This window comes from Motacilla alba, chromosome 14 (assembly GCF_015832195.1).
Source record: "Motacilla alba alba isolate MOTALB_02 chromosome 14, Motacilla_alba_V1.0_pri, whole genome shotgun sequence".
NCBI lineage: Eukaryota > Metazoa > Chordata > Aves > Passeriformes > Motacillidae > Motacilla > Motacilla alba.
The window spans coordinates 16478601-16497950 of record NC_052029.1 but is presented as its reverse complement, the minus strand read 5'-3'; the positions used below and the strand labels follow the sequence as shown (position 1 = coordinate 16497950).

The 19350-nt window shown below is 41.3% G+C and overlaps 2 protein-coding genes and 1 long non-coding RNA gene across 13 annotated transcripts in view; 1 reads left to right on the top strand and 2 right to left on the bottom strand.

The window, feature by feature from the left end:
- The window catches only part of PDPK1 (3-phosphoinositide dependent protein kinase 1), a 31975-nt gene extending 28358 nt beyond the window's left edge, over positions 1–3617 (bottom strand). The window contains exons 1-3 of one of the 8 annotated variants that reach the window (XM_038151012.1): positions 3234–3390; positions 2608–2758; positions 1895–1965 (exon numbers count right to left, since the gene is read on the bottom strand). Coding sequence is in view for 5 of the 8 variants with exons in the window: in XM_038151007.1 (XP_038006935.1) it covers positions 3234–3323 (90 nt within the window). In the remaining 3 variants the exon portion in view is untranslated. Of the gene's footprint in view, positions 1–1894; positions 1966–2607; positions 2759–3233; positions 3476–3497 lie in introns of those variants that run through there. The other 7 variants (XM_038151011.1, XM_038151010.1, XM_038151009.1 and 4 more) reach the window with 7 other exon arrangements.
- A 171-nt stretch (positions 3618–3788) lies between these two features.
- On the top strand, positions 3789–7237 carry LOC119706861. Its single transcript, XR_005258618.1, has 3 exons — positions 3789–5718; positions 6285–6400; positions 6785–7237. It is a non-coding gene; the product is annotated as an uncharacterized LOC119706861 (long non-coding RNA).
- Positions 7238–8734: 1497 nt separating this feature from the next.
- Positions 8735–19350, bottom strand: part of LOC119706855 (interleukin-9 receptor-like) — a 12558-nt gene continuing 1942 nt past the window's right edge. The window contains exons 2-11 of one of the 4 annotated variants that reach the window (XM_038151017.1): positions 17539–17624; positions 16280–16335; positions 15330–15420; positions 14823–14931; positions 13359–13552; positions 12522–12667; positions 12029–12203; positions 11663–11777; positions 10589–10673; positions 8735–10103 (exon numbers count right to left, since the gene is read on the bottom strand). In XM_038151017.1, coding sequence (XP_038006945.1) covers positions 9564–10103; positions 10589–10673; positions 11663–11777; positions 12029–12203; positions 12522–12667; positions 13359–13552; positions 14823–14931; positions 15330–15420; positions 16280–16335; positions 17539–17566 — 1539 coding nt within the window. In that variant the 5' untranslated portion in view covers positions 17567–17624 and the 3' untranslated portion in view covers positions 8735–9563. The remainder of the gene's footprint in view (positions 10104–10588; positions 10674–11662; positions 11778–12028; positions 12204–12521; positions 12668–13358; positions 13553–14822; positions 14932–15329; positions 15421–16279; positions 16336–17538; positions 17625–19350) is intronic. The other 3 variants (XM_038151016.1, XM_038151018.1, XM_038151019.1) reach the window with 3 other exon arrangements.

Genomic DNA, 19350 nt, shown 5'->3' with positions numbered 1-19350 from the left:
CCTGCAAATAAGATGTCAGAAAGAGAAGTGGGAAGGGAGGAAAATCTGCTTCTTCCCCTTTTTTCCTTCTTTACATAATCTAACCTGGCCACTTGCAAAGAAAGTTTTTTCCATTTGAAATAGCAGAAATAATTCCTTGGCATCATGCATATTCTTTGGAAAGCTCCAATATGAGGAACTTGGAAAAGGATTTTATCTTTCAAACATAGTGTTTTCTAAATTAAGGTCATTCGCATATTTTCTGAATGCCATAAATGTGCTAGTTCTAAACCAATCCGTATAGCTTTTCTTGACAAATGCATAAATAAAAATACAAGTTTACTGTTAAAAAACAGGTATTACTAAAATATTTCACATACTCAGACCAAATTTATTTTTATCATTTTGCCAGCTGACTACAATTTTCAGTCTAACAAAGTGATTGTGCCCCTGGTTTCATGCATTCTGTACAAAAATTCCTGCAAGTACCTCAGTAGTCAGCATCCCTTTCCAAGACTTTCTGGCAATGCTGCCTTCTAACTGATCTGCTTTAGGAACGTGCAATAAGCCTGAGCCTTCAGGGTATCTAACAACACCCAGCTACAGTAATTTATCTGTAGAGTTTCAAGAGCTAAATTAAACTTTACTTCTGGCACTGTAATAGATCAATAACCTAAAGAAAAATTTGTTAAAAAAAAGCCTACCCACACAGTAGAATCATTGTTTAGTAGAACATCCCTATTATACTCAGATTATTCTGTGGGTCATGTCCTTTCCACTAGCTCTAAGAACTTCTAATGTTAGAAATATGAATGCATATAAAACTGCTTCTCTTAAAACTTCTGATTTTTCCACCTTTGAGCACCTTTTCAACATCCGTGTCTTCTACTATTTTCTATTCCTGCAGCCTGCTTTGGTAATGCCTAGAACATTTACTGAAAACCTATCCAAGTTAAAAGCCCATACATGAGTATAAAGACTAGCCATGGCTTTATGATGAAAAGAAGGAGAAGAGGAGAAGAGAACATTATATAGATAGGCTTTAAGGGTTTTCCCTACATATGTATCAGGAAGTTTTACACCTACAAATAACTACAAACAGAACTCTTAATATAGTGTAATCTAATTCTTAAGATAGATGAAAAACTTACTCTATGTAAGCTCTGTGAGCCCAGTTATTTGAAGAGTGTAGTTCATATTAGTTCCACTGGGAGAATAAAAAGAAGGTAGCAATTTTGTTCAGCCAGGTTCATGACTACACTACAGGCTTTATCAGGTCAGAAACACTGGTAGAATCCAATAACTGCTTGTGCAGCTGAACAGTCCAGTGAAGATGCTGCTGCAAATGAAAATGTTAATTACCATGCTTCCAGACTCCTCATTTTGAGGAGAGCACTTCTTGGTTTGAGACCAAATAAAATAAGATTAACAGCAAATAACTAACACCACATTGGAATCCGCAACTAAAGCTGCACTAAAATACTTTCCTTCTTAGAAGTACAACTCCCTCCTTATGTCACATCTTCAGAAAATAATAGAACATTTTAGGAATTGTCTGTGCATACAAAAATACAGAAAACTGTTTTGGCAGAGAATTCCTAGACTGTTCCTTTCAAAGCTGTGCTCTATTCACACCTCCCCTCCCTAATCCCTCTTGCGCATTTACAATTCAGTCATCACAGAACTCATTATGTCATTAACTCCATCACATAAACATTAACAGTAACTTGCTCAGTCTCAGAAATACTGGATTTCCCGTACTTGATCTCATCTTAATTACAAAAAGGTTATTTGAATTGGGCCACCTGTATCTGGTACTGCCTGTCAGTACACTCACAAGACCAGAAAAATATTAAATAGAATGGAAGAGAAGGAATTAAATAGAATTATCCTGAGAAAATATCCTAATTTTTACCTAAATAGTCAACAGTCGCGTTCTTAATTTTTCCCCTCTCTGCATGGTTGTCTTATGGGCAAGGACCTAAACTGTATATTGAAAAGGAACAGAAATGCAAGTATTTTTGAGAAAAAAACCCAAAAAAGATGGGCAATAAGCAAGAGCAGAAACACAAATGGAAGCATACTATCTGTTTAAGAGTCCAAGTAAACAAAAGTCATCTCTGATGCTAAGAAGAAGCTTTACAGAGCAGTATCAACTAGAAAGCAAAACTAATTCCTTTATTAATCAAAAATTGATTTATCTCATAGTTCTTAATGTAGCATTTATGTGCTCTGTAGAGTTATTCACACAGTACTTCTCATATCTTCAGTCAATAAATATGATTTTGTGTAATACCCTGATGAAAAAAATCACTGAGCATGAAGAGGAGAACATACTGAAACAGCATATCAAGAATCAACACTGCTGTGCTATTCTCCACAGAAAACCCCTCCTTTGCCAATTCGAAATGATGAAAAGGTTTTAAGTGTTGCAGAATGAAGCTTGGCAACTTGCAACTGACAGAACACAAGACCCAAAAGCACAGCAGCATGCACACGAGGATAAGGAACATATCACTGCCAGGTAGTTTTGCCAACACGAGTGAAAGCTGGTGATTATTTTTCTTTTCAAGAGGGAATGTCTATGCTAACTGAGCTGTATAACTTACAACACAAAAGAAGATTTACCATTACCACGTCTGTATACCAGTTACAACTCCATCTTCTAGATATGTCACTGCACACAAACCGAGTTTACGCTGTCAGACTAAGGTAAACAAAGCGTTTGAAACGGCGTCCTACTGTGACCCTCGCGATCTTCCTGACGCGTTTCTTCCTACTACAAAAGAAATCGATTACAGAGTGACAGGTAGCTCCCACAGGGCAACAACACCTGTTCTCCCGTCGGGAGACGGCCCGGCATAGCCACGCCAACGCCCCGTACCGGAACCGAAAACGGAGGGCCGCGAGAGGCCGCGGTGCGGCCCCTTCACCATCGGCCTCACCTCCTCCAACGAACGGACCACACTCGGGGAAGAACGGAGCCCTCCCGCGAGTCCCGCGGCGACCCAGGAGCGGGGGGCGGACGAATGACCGCGAGCAGCAGAGACAAGAGTGACCCCACGGGCGGCAGCGCCCGCTCCCCCGCCCTGTTCCAGCGGGCGCAGGAGGCGGGGCCGTTCGCGAAAGCCCACCGCGACCCCGCCGCCGCCAGAGCGCTGGGCACGGGCGGCCGCCTCTCATGAGCCGGCCCTCACGCCCGGGCCTACTTATTCCCCCAGCACCCCGAGGGCCGCAGCCCCGGGCGGACTCACCAGGGGGCTGCCGGTGCTGGCCATGGCCCGCCTGGCCCGCGGGCCGTTCCCCGCGCCCGGACTCACCAGGGGACTGCCGGTGCTGGCCATGGCCCGCCCGGACCGGGGCCTCTCCCCACCCGTTCCGCGCCAGGCGCTCGGCCCAACCTGAGCCAATGGGGCGCCCGCGTCCCCCGCCCCTGACGTCACCACAACAATCCCCCCGCCGTAGCCGGGGCTTCCGCGCACTGCGCTCGCTCATTGGTGGCGGCAGCTGCTACTCACACTCGGGCCCGGCCAGAGCGTCCCCGGCAGCCTCAGCGCCCGAGCCGACGACAGGATGCGCAGTTGAGGGATGACGCCCCCAGGAAGTTGCGTAACGAGGGCGGAAGAGGGCGGGGCGCCGGCGAGGCCTCCGCCGGCCGGGCCGGTGCTAACGGGGCGGGCCTGCCGCGCCCTCCTCGCAGCTCGGAGCTCAAGTGCGTCACAAATGCAATGTCAGTGCGGCTGTTCCCTCCTGAGAACCCGCCTCGTCTGCGTAACACCCGCGGTCCCTCGCCGGTTGTGGCAGGCTGTTTTCCCCGCGTTGCCCGTTAATGGCTTTCTGTCAGTCCGTGTGCGAGCCCGCCGGCCGCAGGGCCGGGAAGGACGGGCCAGCGCTGCACGACACTGCAGCGAACAAACTGATTTTTTCAAGGAATTCCTAGAATTGTGAGGGATTACTCAAAAGAATGAGGCAGGAAAAGACCATCTAGTTTACTGAACATCAGAATCTACAAAATACAGATATTTAGCTTCAAATGGGGGTGGCGTGGAGGGCCAGAATAATCGCCGTGTCCCAGAGTTGATCCACTTTTTTCAGAAAGACTTTTTTTAAGAAGCCAGCTTAAATCAGCTTTCCTGTATGACAATTTTCTCATCCTTCTGCAGATGAATAGAACAATTGGTCATAATCTTGTAGTAGGTTGGATGCATGGATCAGTGTGTGTGTGGTTTTTTTTATTGAAGCCTATGTTCGCTATTCAGACTATCCATATTTTAGGCCTCTCAGAGAAACTCTGCTGAGTACCAAAAAGCTTTTGTGTAACTTAGGGCAGTAGTGCTGTAGCTCTGCTTGTAGCTACTGAATGACACTGTGATGGTTTTCATATAAGTAAGTTCAGATTATGCTGGCAAAAAGGCACATTCTTTAACATATGATCTGGTAAGAATTTTCTCTCCTCTGTTTACAGTTTTGGGTCTAACTAGACAAGTATCATAATAGTCCACATGGCTGCTTGAGCAGTTGGATTTATGTTTATGTCCTCGGATACTTTTATAAGGCTCAAAAAGTATCCTGTTCATCACAAAACTAGTAAAATTTGTGGATCATACACAGCAAGTTTACAGCTATTTCAAACATCATATTGCCAAGAGTTGTGAACACAAAGAAAAGGAAGGAACCAAAACCATCAGACTTGCAATAATATTACATGACTACTCAGTTAAGCTGTGTGTGTCAAGACAGTTCTGTGCAGGCTCACATCCTATTCCAGCAGGGCTTACTTGGACACGGGATACTCTGATTCAGCTCCCCTGGGCTGCGGAGCATGTGTACAGACTATATGTGTATTCCAGCATGTATGCGCCAAGGCAAACACAAATCAAGCAACAGCATCACTATAGGCAATTTCCTAGGTTCTGCTGCTTAATATCAGCAAACTGTAACATTTTAATTTCTAGAAAAGCAAATGGAGCCTTTAGAATAGAAGTAATAAAGCACACAGTAGAATTTAGGGCTATGAAATATCAATATATCATATGTAATCCTTTGAGATGACAATGCTGTAGAGTCCATTGGCTTCATCTGGCAGAGATTAGGGTACCAAACCTGCTGGAAAACTTGGACAGTAGGTATTTTTATCTCCTGTTCAGTTGAAAACAAACTGAGAAACTAAAATTAGTTAGAAAAGGGAACAACCACATCATCTACAAGTTTGTCATCAGTCTTGGGAAGAAGGGAGAGTAAAGGCCCGTTACTGTTCAGGAAAGAGAGTGAATGGTAGATAATGTGTAATGGATTGAAGAATAAGCACATCATTTTTCTTCCAGTGAACGATCTAGTTTTAACAAGATAATAATATTAATTTCAACAGGATAATAGCACACAAAAAATCAGAGTTGAAGTCCTTAGAATGTGTGTTAAATTCTGCAGGGACAGATGAAATTTGCCCTAAAGTATTTTTTTTGGGAAAATGAAAGAAAACAAAAACACCAAAACAAAACAAATAAACAACCCTAAAGAAAAAAAACAAGCAAAACATAAATAACTGAAGCAATTTCTGCAATGTTAAAAGTTATTTCTGAGATGCCATTCAAGAAACCTAGAGGACTTCAGAATGATAGAGTATCATCTTCAAAAGGATGTAGGAAAAGTAAGGCCCAAAATAATGCTACACCAAGTGGATAAACAGAGAAACAATATAACATCCATCGCTGACAAAAAAGTTTACTTGCTGCTAACAGGGTAGGTAGTATATAATTTGACTTTGCTAAGATTTTTGACACAGTTCAATTTTAAAGGAATACTAAGGAAGCTAGTTGACCTAAATGGTAGCAGCTCATCTAGTTACTGAATTATTAATTTTTTTGATCATGCGTTTGAGTCTAATCATTAGCAGTTCCTTGTTAAAGTGGAATGGCATTTCAAGGAGCATTCCAGGCTCAAACTTGGTCTGATTCAATATTTTCATCAGTTTTAGTAATGAAGTAGAAAGTATGTATACAAGATTTGTGATATTATTCTGGGAAAGATTTTAGTCACTTGGGGAGACAAAAATGAAGAGGAAAAATATTTTGACATATTTGAAATACACTCTAATATGGAATTACGTAGAGTACAAAGTAAAGCACTTCAAAAAAGAAAGCAAATTGCTAGCAATATATTGAAATAGGATGTGAGAGCTACAGGGTACCAGAATTTATGTAATGAATTAATAGTGAGTTACTGCAAATAAATACTATTTTAGCATGACATACAGAATGACATAAAGAATTGGAGAACGGCAGCTAGTATTTAATTTCATTCTTCAGGTAACAAATGAGGATGCAGCAGAATAAGTAAATCCAAGCCTAGGCATGATGCCTTCAGGAAGATGCGAGGCAGCTGGAGAGAATCGGGGGAAGCAAACGCGGCCTGCGGTGGATGGGTACGCGGAGGAACCGTCCGGGATCCGCCAGCAGGGGGCGGCCACGGGCCGAGGGGCATCGTGATGGGCCGGGGAGGGGGACACTGCCCCGGGGATGGGGGACACTGCCCCGGGGATGGGGGACACTGCCCCGGGGAGCTGGGACACTGCCCCGGGGATGGGGGACACTGCCCCGGGGATGGGGGACACTGCCCAGGGAGGGGGACACTGCCCCGGGGAGCTGGGACACTGCCCAGGGAGGGGGACACTGCCCAGGGAGAGGGACACTGCCCCGGGGAGCTGGGACACTGCCCAGGGAGGGGGACACTGCGCCGGGGAGCGGGGACACTACCACATCCACCCAAGGGAGCTATCCAAACATAACTCCCTGAAGCCCGGGCCCAGGGGCCATACAGGAAGCGACGCAAAAACAGAACTGAAGACAAGCTGTGTCCCGCAGACCTGGACGGAGGCTAAATAGAGCCCCCATGCCCTGGGCAGTTTATGTGAGTAGAAGTCCTAGGTGAGACAGACAAATCAAACCAAACTAAACCAAACCAACAACCCCCAAACACACCACCAAAAAGCATACCTACAATTAAATCAAAATCTTTGTCACAGAACATTTCCAGCTCCTTAGTGGCCTACAAACACTACATAAATATCTTCCAAAATAGTTTCTTTTAGCAAAACTCAACAGAAGAAAAAGGGGAAAATGCTGTCTACTTTCCGGTTGCAGGTGATACATAAAGCATGCACTCAGTAGTCCCAGGATATGAAAGGCTTCACAGGTTTGACCATAGCCAATATTATGTCTCCTTACTAGACTGTAGTTCTCTACCTTCCACTGGAAGGATATGTATCACTCTTAGAGGCAAAAGTCAGCCTTAGAATAGTTCAGAGATTCTGGAAGAAGCTGTGAAAAACCATAGCCTGAACTTAATAGCAGTCTCAAAAATGACACACACAAAAAAAACCAAAAAAAAACCAAAAAAAAAAAACAAAACAAAACAAAAAAAAAAAAAAAAAAAAAAAAATTAGAAGAAAAAAACAAAGGGAAGGGGGGAGGCTTTAGAAAATTTGTAGTGTTTCAGTGGCTAAATAAAAATGCAGCTTTGTTTTTCCAAAGACTTAATTCTTTGTACAAAAAGTACAAAGAAGACGCATTTTGGTTTTAGCTGCAACAACTAATATTTTTAAGTAATTCCATAAAAGCAGAAGCCGTTAGAAGTTTTTAAGAGTTTCACTTGGAGAACTGCTGATGCTGAAATATCATTTCAGCCTTTCAGCCATCAGCCTGTCATCATCTGCAGACTCAGTTCTTATAGTCTTCCTATCTTGCCCAAATGGACACAAGCTGCACAGTCTTTGACTTTTCATTTCTCTCAAATAATTTCTGACTAGATTCAATCTCACTTTTCTTTCACTTCTCTATTAATGAAGACTCCCTTAATGCACTCTCCCTTCCATAGAAGCCTGACCTGCTTCTCCTTGCTCATATCTGAATATAGTTGTTCCCATTCTCATTTTGCTAATACAGCTGGTACAGAGTACCTTATTAACAAAACAAGATTTTATGAAATTGTTACATTTCTGTGCAGACGTTCATAAGAAAGAGGCAAACCCGCCTCATCTGCGAGGTTCTTGTCTGCCAAGAACTGATGAATCTAAGATACAATTGATCTGGCAATTTCAAAAAGCGTCTCTCAGATACTCAAGATGTGAAATTTGGGACAATACATCAAACCACGCTATGGGGTCTAAAAGTTTAGGATTGCCAAAATCCTCCAGGTATGTGGCATTGTTTTACTGATTTTCTCATCCTGGGGAAATGACAGCAACTGTTAATGACAGCAACATCATGTTCTTCTCTTGCCGTTAGATTGTGGCAGAGTAATAGAAGTACCCTTGAATATAGTTTTTGTTAGTTAAAAAGCACCAAGAACCAGAAATGGGACATTTTTCAGGTATCAGAAAAGCCCTTTGCTTACAACACTGAAAACTAATCACTGCTATCACCTCCTGTGGCTGTCACACAAATCAGATGTTAACTCCTCTATCTGTTCCTGTTTTTCTCTCAGATAAAGACTGCTCACATCAGTTTAGCACACTTTTTGGGAAGGATGTCTCGACCCACTTTGTTTCTTCTACATGAAATCTTTCTTTGCCATGTCTAAACTAATCTGTGCTCTCACCAGAGAAACAAGGGAAGCACTCCAAAGAGGAAGGAATGAATGTATGTGACTGTGTATATAGATGTGTCAGCTAGCTCAGATGTATGTGTACATATCTCAGTATGCTTTCCAACACTGTTGAGCCCATTAAATCTAAGAGATACAACTAAGACTCCAGAAATCTGCTTGGTAGTTTATTAATCACGTATAGGATTTTCTGTGTCTAGGGGAGAAAGTAAACCTCCAGCTCACAAAGGCTGTACCTGTTGCGCAGATAGGCAAAGGACTCATGAATTCTGGAGAACTAATAGAAACCCTGGAGAGGCAGTGGGCCTGGTCTATACTGTGATTAAGTAAAGGTCATTTGTGCTGTTCTTATTTTTCACCTTTTTTTTCCATTAAATCAGCCCAGCCACTTAATCTTGAAATAAATTTTTGTTAAAGCAATATATGAGGCTTAGTTATTGCAAAATAAAAAGTTACAGCCATTCAAGATAATAAAGAACAAGGCCTACTGTTTGATTATCTTTGAACAGAGCAATTACAAATTCTGATCAAATCAGGAATCCCTTTAATTCATCAATATAATATTAGGAAGCAGAATTACTTTCTTAAGCAAAAAGAGTTTCTCATGATTTTGTGAAAAATCATGCATATTTTTTACAAAATGATGGAGTTTAAATCATGGTTCATCACATTGAAAATACTGCTGCTTCCAAGGGGCACACAACTATAATAGTTCTTCCTGAGGAAACAGCAGGTCTGCTGCTGCCTCCTTAGACAAGTGAGTTACTGGATCTTGCAGCCAGGAGGTTAATTTAGGGAATGCCTGTAGGGGTAGTATTTGCTAGACTGGGGACTTAATCACAATCTTCTTCTGAAGTACAGAAATTGAGGATGTGTTTTAAAATGATACATGTTTGAAACTGTCTGCACAGTCACTGTTTGTGCCACTTGGGAGGTGATAGGAGAGCACAAGGAACTTTGCAGGCAGTATTCTTCAGGGAAGGTCACTGATCCTTCTGATGTTTAACATGACTATTGTGATTAGAAAGCTTCAGTAGTTCAGCAGAAATCAAACCTCCTGTGGTATCATTGTCACACAAAGTACAATAGTCACTACCACTGAAGGACACATCTTTTATCCCCAAAGATTCTCGAAGCATAAGAAAGTCACCCTTTCCATGCTGTGAGTGAGAGGGATAATTCCTTCCAACACTAGAGCTCTCAAGGTTGTCTTTAATTATTTCAGAGATTTTCAGGCCAACGGTATCATCAGCATGGTTTGGTGCAAACAATAGTCCCGGACACATCTCTATCTCTTCTGCTCTTATGTACCTGCTGGAGACACATTGCTGGCTTGGACCTGAGGCAAATGCAAAGTTTTCTTCTGCAGTAACCACATCTGTGCTTCCTGTAGGTTTCAATGAGATTTGGGAAATCATTTCTTGGGTGTTTAGATCAGAAACTCTATCTGCATTCACTTTGCTTGAGTTGCTGGCCTCTTCTCTTTCAAGCTGGCTACAAGCCTCATTCAGTCCAACCCAGTCCTAATGAAAGCATCAATAAGTTGGGGTCATTTTGCATAGTTATTCCAAAACAACTTTTCTTTCTTTATATGGCACAATAACACAGATGTTTAGTGCAAATCCAACAGGCAAAGTTAGAATAATAGGGTAAAAACCTAGCAGCTAATTTCACAAAATTTTATGAGAATTTTTACAATATTACACCACTAGAATATAATGCAAGCTGATGGTATTGCTTTGGTTTTGAAAAGGTGCACCTTTTGCATTCAGTCTGAGCTGGGAGCCACTGGAGGAGTTCTGCTTCTAAGGAGCAAGGGGCTGGACAGAAGCTCTGGTGGTTAGCTAGTATGTGGAAGCAGTAAAATGAAAAACTTAACCTTTCAGGAAGATCAGAACCATGTATCAGTAACTCTGCTCAGGAGCGAGAATTATTAATCCCAGGGAAAAAAAAAATCCTCCTGTCATGAACAGGGGGTCATAAGAAAGAAATGAAATTTATTTCTTACCTTAAAATTCCCATTGTGCAAACTATAGAGAGGCTGAAAGAAAGCAGCTGGTGTGGGAATGTTAAAGCAGGCGAAGCTTTTTGCCCTAAAGTGAGGAAACAACACTTTAAAAAAATATAGTTTTTTTGTGTTCTGTCTCCATGATACTGGTTAGTAAGACTGCACAAGAAGCCCACTCATCATAATTTCTGACTTCTCATGCAATTATTTTTCTGCCACCTGTGCATGCATATAATTATTCTAACCTGAACCAGTCTCATAAGTTTCTTTGGAATATGTCACAAACTTAATATACTGGTCTATTACTCCTTATATACACTGAGGTATTTAAGCACTTGTTTATCAGCTTACTTGATCTAAACCACCATTTCTGAAAGTGTTTTAAAGAGTTCTAGTTTCATTACATTTAAACAGAGAAATTCTGCCAGACATCCTTGTCCTTTTATTGGAGTCTATACTATAAAAATATTTTATCATGTGGACATAATGTATTCTGTTTCTCTAAAAATGGTGTGTATGTGGAGCATAATAATGAATGTCAAGGTAAAAAAGAAAGAGGTACCTATCCTCTTCCAGAATAAAAAATTGCAGAGGATTGTTGAACCAGGGTTCTAAAACCACTTTTTTCTCTGTGCAACTTGGTCTCATATGAATGAGTCAGTTTATTTTACCTTTATTGGCATTTTACTTACTGACTCCTGCCAGGAATATCACACATAGCTTAGCATTGACATCAGTTTAACAACCTTTATGGGTTGCTGTGTACTTGCACTTTTAATTTAGCTACATGAATATTTCCATGTGCTTAAATTTCTTTAACTTTAAGATACCATCATCCTTGGACTTCAGCCAAATTTGGGAGTCTCAAAGGTACTTTGGTCTCCTTAAGGACTGTATAGTGTGTCATTAACTATCATCAGCCCAGGAACATGTCACATTCCAAGATTGTCAGAAGACCTTTTGGAAATGACTGAGTCTGTGCAGCAGAAACAGGAAGGAAAAGGAATATAATGACTCTTGATTTACCCTTTTCAGGCCATAGAGATCAAGGGGAACTTATTGAAAACCACATACCTTGAGGAAAGCTTGCAGTTCCAGAATAAATAAAGTAGAGTGCCAAAACTCAGAGGAATGAATAAGTACTGCATAGTTTTGATATTTAGAATCTTTTCAGAGACTTTTGGGACATCTAGGGAAAGAACCAGCACAAAAATTTATAATAAAAAGTCTGGAAGTCAAGATAGAACCTCAAATAACCAAGGACTGCAAATGAAACAGGCAGCTAAAGGCCTTAAGGAAAATAATTTGGCTATGAATACTTGAAGAAAGCTAGCTCTGATTTGAAAAGCTTCATTTTACCACATATCTTTTTTGTTTGTTTGTTTTTGGAACATGGAGATTAAAAGAAATGAAATTAGATGAAAACAACATTCTTTGTACCTGCTCTTTGAAACACTGTCGTCTGGCTCCACTCACTCCATTGACTGTGGTACGAATTCTCATTTTCAGAAACTTTGCAGCGAACTCTTGCAGCATAAGCAATGCCACTGCGGAGCTCTGTGGCTTCAATTTCTACTTGTGGCAGTGAACTAGGCAGCGTCTTGTTCATTGCAACCTGCAAAGTATTACAAAGCATTGTTGTTAATGAGACTGGGCAAAAGGATGGTCTTTTAAATACTCTTTTTTTTTTGTTGGTTTTTCCCTTTTCTTTTCCTTGTTTTCTTTTCTTAGATGCAAGAAGAGGGCTTGAATGATGATGCAGGGTTCATAAAAGGAAGAGTTATTGAACTTCAGTATTGATGTTTAATGTAAAATCTCTCAGCCTTAATATGAGAAACCAGAAAGGCCATCTTAAGTCAGCTGGTGGAGCTCAGTGGCAAGGCCATTGTACCCTAAGAAAAAGGTAGAATTACTCTATGCCTCATCCACTTACCTCCCAGGACATGCTGTACTCCTTATACTGCAACTCATATTGGAGAATTTCAGTGAGGTACCAAGGCACATTCCACACATTCCACCATATCTGGCACTTGCTGGCAGTGGCATTGCTCTGGATGTTCAAAGGTGGATCAAGTTTTACTGCAAATAGAGGAGGTGTGGGTTTTTCCACAGTGTTTGGGACACCACAAAAGAAAATGCATGATATTAGGGTGACTGAAATAATGGAAGATAAAGCTGGGTCTAAAGAGGGATACTAACACTAGCAGTAGACCAAGTTAGCTTACAGCATCAGAACAGATACAGATCTGACATAAATTAAGGATAACTCCAGTAGTCCCTAGGGTTAATCATGCAAGCAAAGAACCACTCTGGATATCACATTCTGCCCTTACAACATACCACAAATACAGATAGGTTTTGAGAAGTTCTCCCTGGTACCAGGCCATGGAACACTCAGTTAAAATCCATGACTCCTCATTACATAATTTCTTAGAGAAAAATAAAACAACAAAATGAACAAATAATTGAAGCAATCCAATTGCAAATTACCCAGGGCACAGGAAAACATGATGCAGCTGAGAAGTATTGTGAATGGTGCTTCAGAGCCAGCCCCTCTGAAGTCTGGGGAAAGTCAGGATGGAGAGACCCAGAGACTGCATCCTTACTGGTGCAATTCACACATTGCACTCTCTGGGGATGACCAGTTTTGGTTGTTTTCATTGTTTTGCCTCGCTATCTTTGAGACATCCTTTGTTAGGCAGCATATCAGACCTATCCTGAAGCTGTTTGGGCAGAGCCTCAGCTCACAGCTGTCCTGGTTCATACTTACTGTGCTTGCGGGGATTGTACTCTAGAAAGGCCATGTATGTCTGATTACATCCAAAGAAGTTTCCTTGGAGAGAGACTCTATAACCATCTGTTTCCAAGATCTGGCTGGCTAAATGAATTGTGCAGTGGTACTGATTCTGCATGCTCTCTGTGGCAGTCAGTTTGCAGCTGGCGTTGTGGCCCTTTGACCAGAGGCTAGAAGAATAAAAAGGCTGAAAGTTTCTTTTAAGTCATACAATTAAGTGCTTTTCAGTTTATGCATATGTGGCACCTTAGCACAGCACCACACTCTGGAAGAACATGAATCTCTTTAGTGCAGACAGCAAGCAAACCAGCTGGATGGATGGATGGCAGGGCTGGATAGGAAGAAGACACCTTTATAACCTTACTGCTGAGAGCACTAGATCTCACAGGAGTTGCACATAACATGTTCCCTGCTCCCTCTGAAAGTGAGAGAGCTGCTGTCAATGTGGGAAAGCAGGTGGGTAGGGGGAAGGAGTGGATGGACAGTTGGTTACAAGTGCATAGCACAGAGGTGTAAGCCGTACATTAAATCCTCTTTCACTACAAACAAACCAGTACTGACAGCAAAATATGTTTGAAGTTGCTTTGTCTTTTTGTGGTTTAGCCATTCATTAGCAATTTTTTCACATTGCATGTGATCCCACAGGAAACTGGGTTATCACAGTTATCAGCTTACCCATCTTTCCATAGATTTAAAATCCAGTATTAAGAAGAGTTAGGCTATTTTTTACTTAACTGTAGCAGAATATAAGGCGTCTAACTCAGAGTGGCTTACCCTCATATAATAGTTACTGGTGGTCAAGACAATGTTTCTACATAACCTAACACATTAAACTGAAGTTATCCTATCAGTTAGCAAACTATTCACCTGATTTCTTCTATTAGAAGAAAAAACTATTCCAATAATATTCTAAATGTCTTATTAAAGCTTATAACTGTTTAACTATTCAGATAATATTCTAAATCTCTTATTAAAGCTTATGACTTGTATTTATATATTTACTAACATATATTGAACCATTAGGTGTTTAATTTCTAGGAAAAACGAAAGAAATTATTAGAAGTTGATTAGACAGCTTTACATGGATGGGCTCTGGAAGTTCCCAGGTCATGGGAACCCAGAGGCCAGGAAGGAAAGGTTCTCTGCTCTGAGATGCCTGCCAGAATGGTTCACTGAACAGATGGAGAGCTCACAGATGACAGGAGATCATGCAGCCATGTGCACTGGACTGCTGTGGCTCCTGAGGCTGTGGGAGCACAGTAGAGAGCAGCTTCTGAGGTCTGGGGTGATGGGGTGGCAGAGCTAGCTGTGCCACAGGTCTCCTGCTGTGGAGGGAGTAAAGCCCACAGCTGGGCTCCATCTCTGCTTCTCAGTACTGTCCTGTCCGGTCCCAGTCCAAGCTGGGGCTGCCACAGACAGCTCTTGGCGTGCAGCTCTTACTTGGTGAAATGCAGGTGGAAAGGTCCATCACCCATGGGCTTCTCTGTTACCCACATGCAGCTCACAGTAGTCACGTAGTTATTCAGGCAGCTCAGGCTGCCAGAGAGCTCTGCAGAGGGAGGAGACCAGAACTGGATTCATATATCACTGGATGATGCCTTGCTCAGCACACTAAATAAATGCATTACTTGCTAGTACTTTCTTTGCTGACACTGCATCAGATCTTCCTCATCATGTTCTTACTCTGTTGTAACACACTTCACTGCATGAGATGAGTGCAAGATCTTACAGCAGAGACCTTGGGCAGTGGCTACACTTATTTTGGCACCCAGCTTGTCCAGTATGTGCTCGGTCCCCTAGGCCTGGCATTGTCAGCCAGCTGTACTGGCTCCTGGGACAGGGCAGTTACAAGATCTTAGATTGCATACTGAAGGGTCTGTGAATGAAAAGTGAGCACAGGCGTGTGCCTGTCTTTGTACAGTGGACCTGTTCCAGATCTCCTCTTACCTCTTCCTCTTCCTCCACCAAAGAGCAGCGCAGCAGCAATGCACAGCTGGAGCCGCAACTGCCACACAACTCCTCCCATTCCAGATAATATCTAGAACAGAATAATCATTAAGAGCAGTTTTGTTGGTGTTTCTACCAGTGGGTTGAAGCATTAGCTGCATACTTCTGCCAGCCTGACAAAAGCTGATCCTGAATCTGTCAGAGAGGGTACCAACTCAGCTACATAATTTCTTCTATAGAAACTGTTCTTCTCATAGCAGTAAATAGTACTTTGCACTAAAGCACCAGATGCCTGAAAGGAGATCTACAATTCCTGCAATTTTATCAAGGGTGGGAGAAGGTGTGGGTGTTCTATCTTTCATCTTGCATTTTTGTCATCTGGTTTATGACAACTGAAGAGCAGCAGAGAGCCACAGTGGGTTGGAACCAATGTTCATGTTGCCCCAAATCCATAGTCAAAACCAGATGCTTAGAGAGAATCGTAGCAATAGAGCATGGATGTTCCTCTCTGAGCATTCTCAGCCTCCAGACATGTGCAGCTCACGGGCCTCCTGGAGCAACGCTATTTCTGCGTATTCAGAAAACAGACACAGAGTATAACTGATATGATCCTGGTCAAAGCACACATTGGGAGATATAGAATACTTAGGGCCTAGTCATTACCCCAATTCATTGAAGGGTTATGCAAGGATGTTTGAAGAGCATCTTCCACAGTATGGGACTCTACATCTCAAGGTTATAGTGGGCTCACTCACTTTCTTTTTAACCAAAAATTCAATTCTCTGAATTGTCTCCTGATGAAGTTTTAATTTAAAATGATACTTTTTCACTAAAAGTTTCTGATTTGATGATTTTTTGGCAACATTTAATATGAAGAATATGGACCTGACCTATGAAGCAATATGTAGTGTTTTAAAAAGATGTTTCCAGTTTGCTTTATTTGCTGTTACCTGAACACAGCAAATGAGCCCAGCACCACTGCAAGGAGAGAGCTGCTCCAAAGAGCCTGAAATCCAGAAAACTTGGAGTGAGTTTGTAGACAGAGACAACTAATCAGTATAAACAAAAACAGTTTCTTGAAAATTAAAAAAAAATATTGGAGGAACAATGTTTGCACTACTTGACTGGCACAGACACTGAACTGAGCTTTACAACTGAGGTAACAAGAGGGTGGAATGTTCAGTCTCAAAAGAGCTCGGGTTAGTTATTATAAGAAAAAAAAAGAAAAAAAGAAAAAAAAATACCAAACAAAACTTGCCAGAGATTATGATCTCTCCTTCAGAAGAAGCTGGGAAAAGGGAAGGACTGTCAGGATAGGAGAAAAAATAAGTACAGCATCAGCACAGGACCAAGTGTATATAGCCTTACTATAGAATATTATTGTGATTTCCAACCAACAAAGGATCTGAAGCAGTCTTGAATAGAAAAAGCCTATGTTTAGCAAGGGCTGTGATATAGTAATCATTAGGATTGTTTTACTGAAGAGATTAAGCGACCTGATCCATAACCAAGAATATCCTTCCAGTCATGAATTTCACAAAGCTAGACAACAGCATCCATGTAGAACTTCTTGCATGTGATTATGCCTGTCTATAGTTCCCCTTGTCTGAATTAAATTGTAAAATAATTACGATGTTTCAGAAACTGATCAAGAGAAAAGGAGTATTTCTGGCTTTCACTTCACCACCTCTTCAGTTATGGGTTTTTCATAAATATCCTGTTTTGCTGCAGACTTTCTTCAGGGTGGGGGTTGTTGAGAGGAAGTGTCACCATTAGCTGATTTTAGCCAGGAGGCTGGGAGGCATAAAGTCTCTTGTGCTTATCATTCTAATCAGGTTTGCTTATGGTCCCTGTGATAAATACAGTAATACTGACTAAATATGAAATAGAGAGAACTGCATTAAGTAGAATTATTCATGTGCTTACAAGAACTTGTTCAGGCACACAAAAAAATAAACAAACTTAGGTCAAGATAAGTAAACCAGGACAGAATGTTTCCAGGTAATTGCTACTAATTTGGTAAACTCCCCTCACTCCCACACAAGAAGTTCTTTGTTCAGTTCTGCAACGTTTGAAATGTGTTAGACATTTCTGGCTCTCTGGCTCTCCCGGAAACAAATACAGAATGTTTAAATGCAAATTTTTGTGTTAGGAGCCATAAACGTTAGTCCTAATTAGGTCACGGAGCACTGAATTCTGAAAGACTTACCAGAAAATAATTTCAGGAAGTAGCACATAACCAGCTGAATGAGATTCTGCAGTACATTAATACAATTAGAGGAGCTAACATACAGACTGTGGATACATATAAATTAAAAGAAAAGTTATTGCAGCTACATGTAGCATTTGAAACACTATTAAATAATTTCTTCTGTTGGAATCAACATTTTAAACAAAAAATTGCTATCAATATGAAAATGCTTCTGAAAAGGGAGATGTGAATGATTTAGTCCTGGATAACTTTACTCAGAAATCAACAGTTACAGACCAAGTAAATCTCTTTAACTTAGCCAAAGGAGAGGCTAAGTAGTCATTTCACACCAGCCATAAGTACCTTACATGAGAAAATGATTTCAGATGGGAGAAAAGTATTTTGTTTTCTTCTTTGTCAAATCTACAAAAGAAATATGGAAAACATCCAGTAGTTGGACACTGAAGGTAGACACAATTAGACAGGAATGAAGAATTTTTACAAAGGGGAACTATCTTTACTGCTGAAATCTCTTGCCTAAACATATGCAAGACTTGTAGTCTTCCTATTCGATCAGATGGAAGCCCAGTACTGGCAGTGCAGCTACCATTACAGCAGCTTCTAGCAATGGAAGACAAATCAACTTCTCAGCTGGATGTCTTGGGGACCAGACTGTTTGCTGCTTTCTTGTGTTCTAGTGTCCAGTTTCTGCAGCACTGCAAAGTTGGGGGGTGAAGGTAGAAAAGCTGTATGAGAACTAGTGTCAAGAAAGGAGAACCACCTTCACTCTGCAGGAAAGAGACAAAATTTCTGAGATGATGCCCTGAAATGATACATCAGGTATGCTGCCAGCAATCTATCAGCACCGCGAGGTGGTAGTGACCTTGATTTCCAAAGGGGTCTTAAGCTGGTTGCAGTGGTGTTTCCATCCTTTCTGTGTGTTTCCAGGGCAGAATTCTGCCTGTTATCTGCCCAAGGAAATGAGGCCTTGTATCTGTGCCTTTCCCCTCCTTTCCTGTGGTTCCTGTCTCCACTTCCCAAAAGCAATTTTAAGTAATTTTAACCTGAATTTGTACAACACAGATTTCCCAAATGCTCTCAACTGCTTTTTAACAGAAAGACAGGTGACTGACTGCTATTGCTAAATCTATCACCAAAAATTAATATTCTGGGATTTACCCACAGATTTGGGGTCCAGTTGAACACGCAATAAAACAGATAACATTTCCTCATAAGAATTCATAAGGTAAAATAAATTATTTGACAGATACCACTGAGAGAGGAAGTAGTGCAAGCAGTTGACAACACAGCCTCAGCATGTGGGTAGCCTAGATATCATCTAGGTTTCAGAAACTCTGTAAAGCAGAGCTTTACAGGGAGACTTGAAGAATGAGGTTGATGTAGCCCAAGAGAATTGTAAGCAGCACCTTCAATGTGTAAGCAGTAGCATGGAGGATGATTAGGAGAAGTAGATTTAATGATCTAGTGGGAGGTAGAAGCTGACATCATAGAGTTTACTTCTAGATAGGGAAGTGAGAGATGACAGGAAGACAAGAAGAGGCTGTCAGTGACTTTAAAAGTGGGGACAAGAAGCTTATGCTTGATGAGATAGAGAAAAGTGACAGAAGAAATGTATAGGTAAATGTAATGGGCTCAAAGGGATGCACATAAAATAGGATTTTTGTGTCCCTGACTCTTGCATAGCTGCAAGTAAGATCACTTTTACAAAAGCCTAATAAAACATGAGGTATCGTATAAGAGCCTGAGCAAGGATTTTGCATGGAGATATGTGCATAAGATTCTTCAATATGCTTGGGATCCTTTGATACA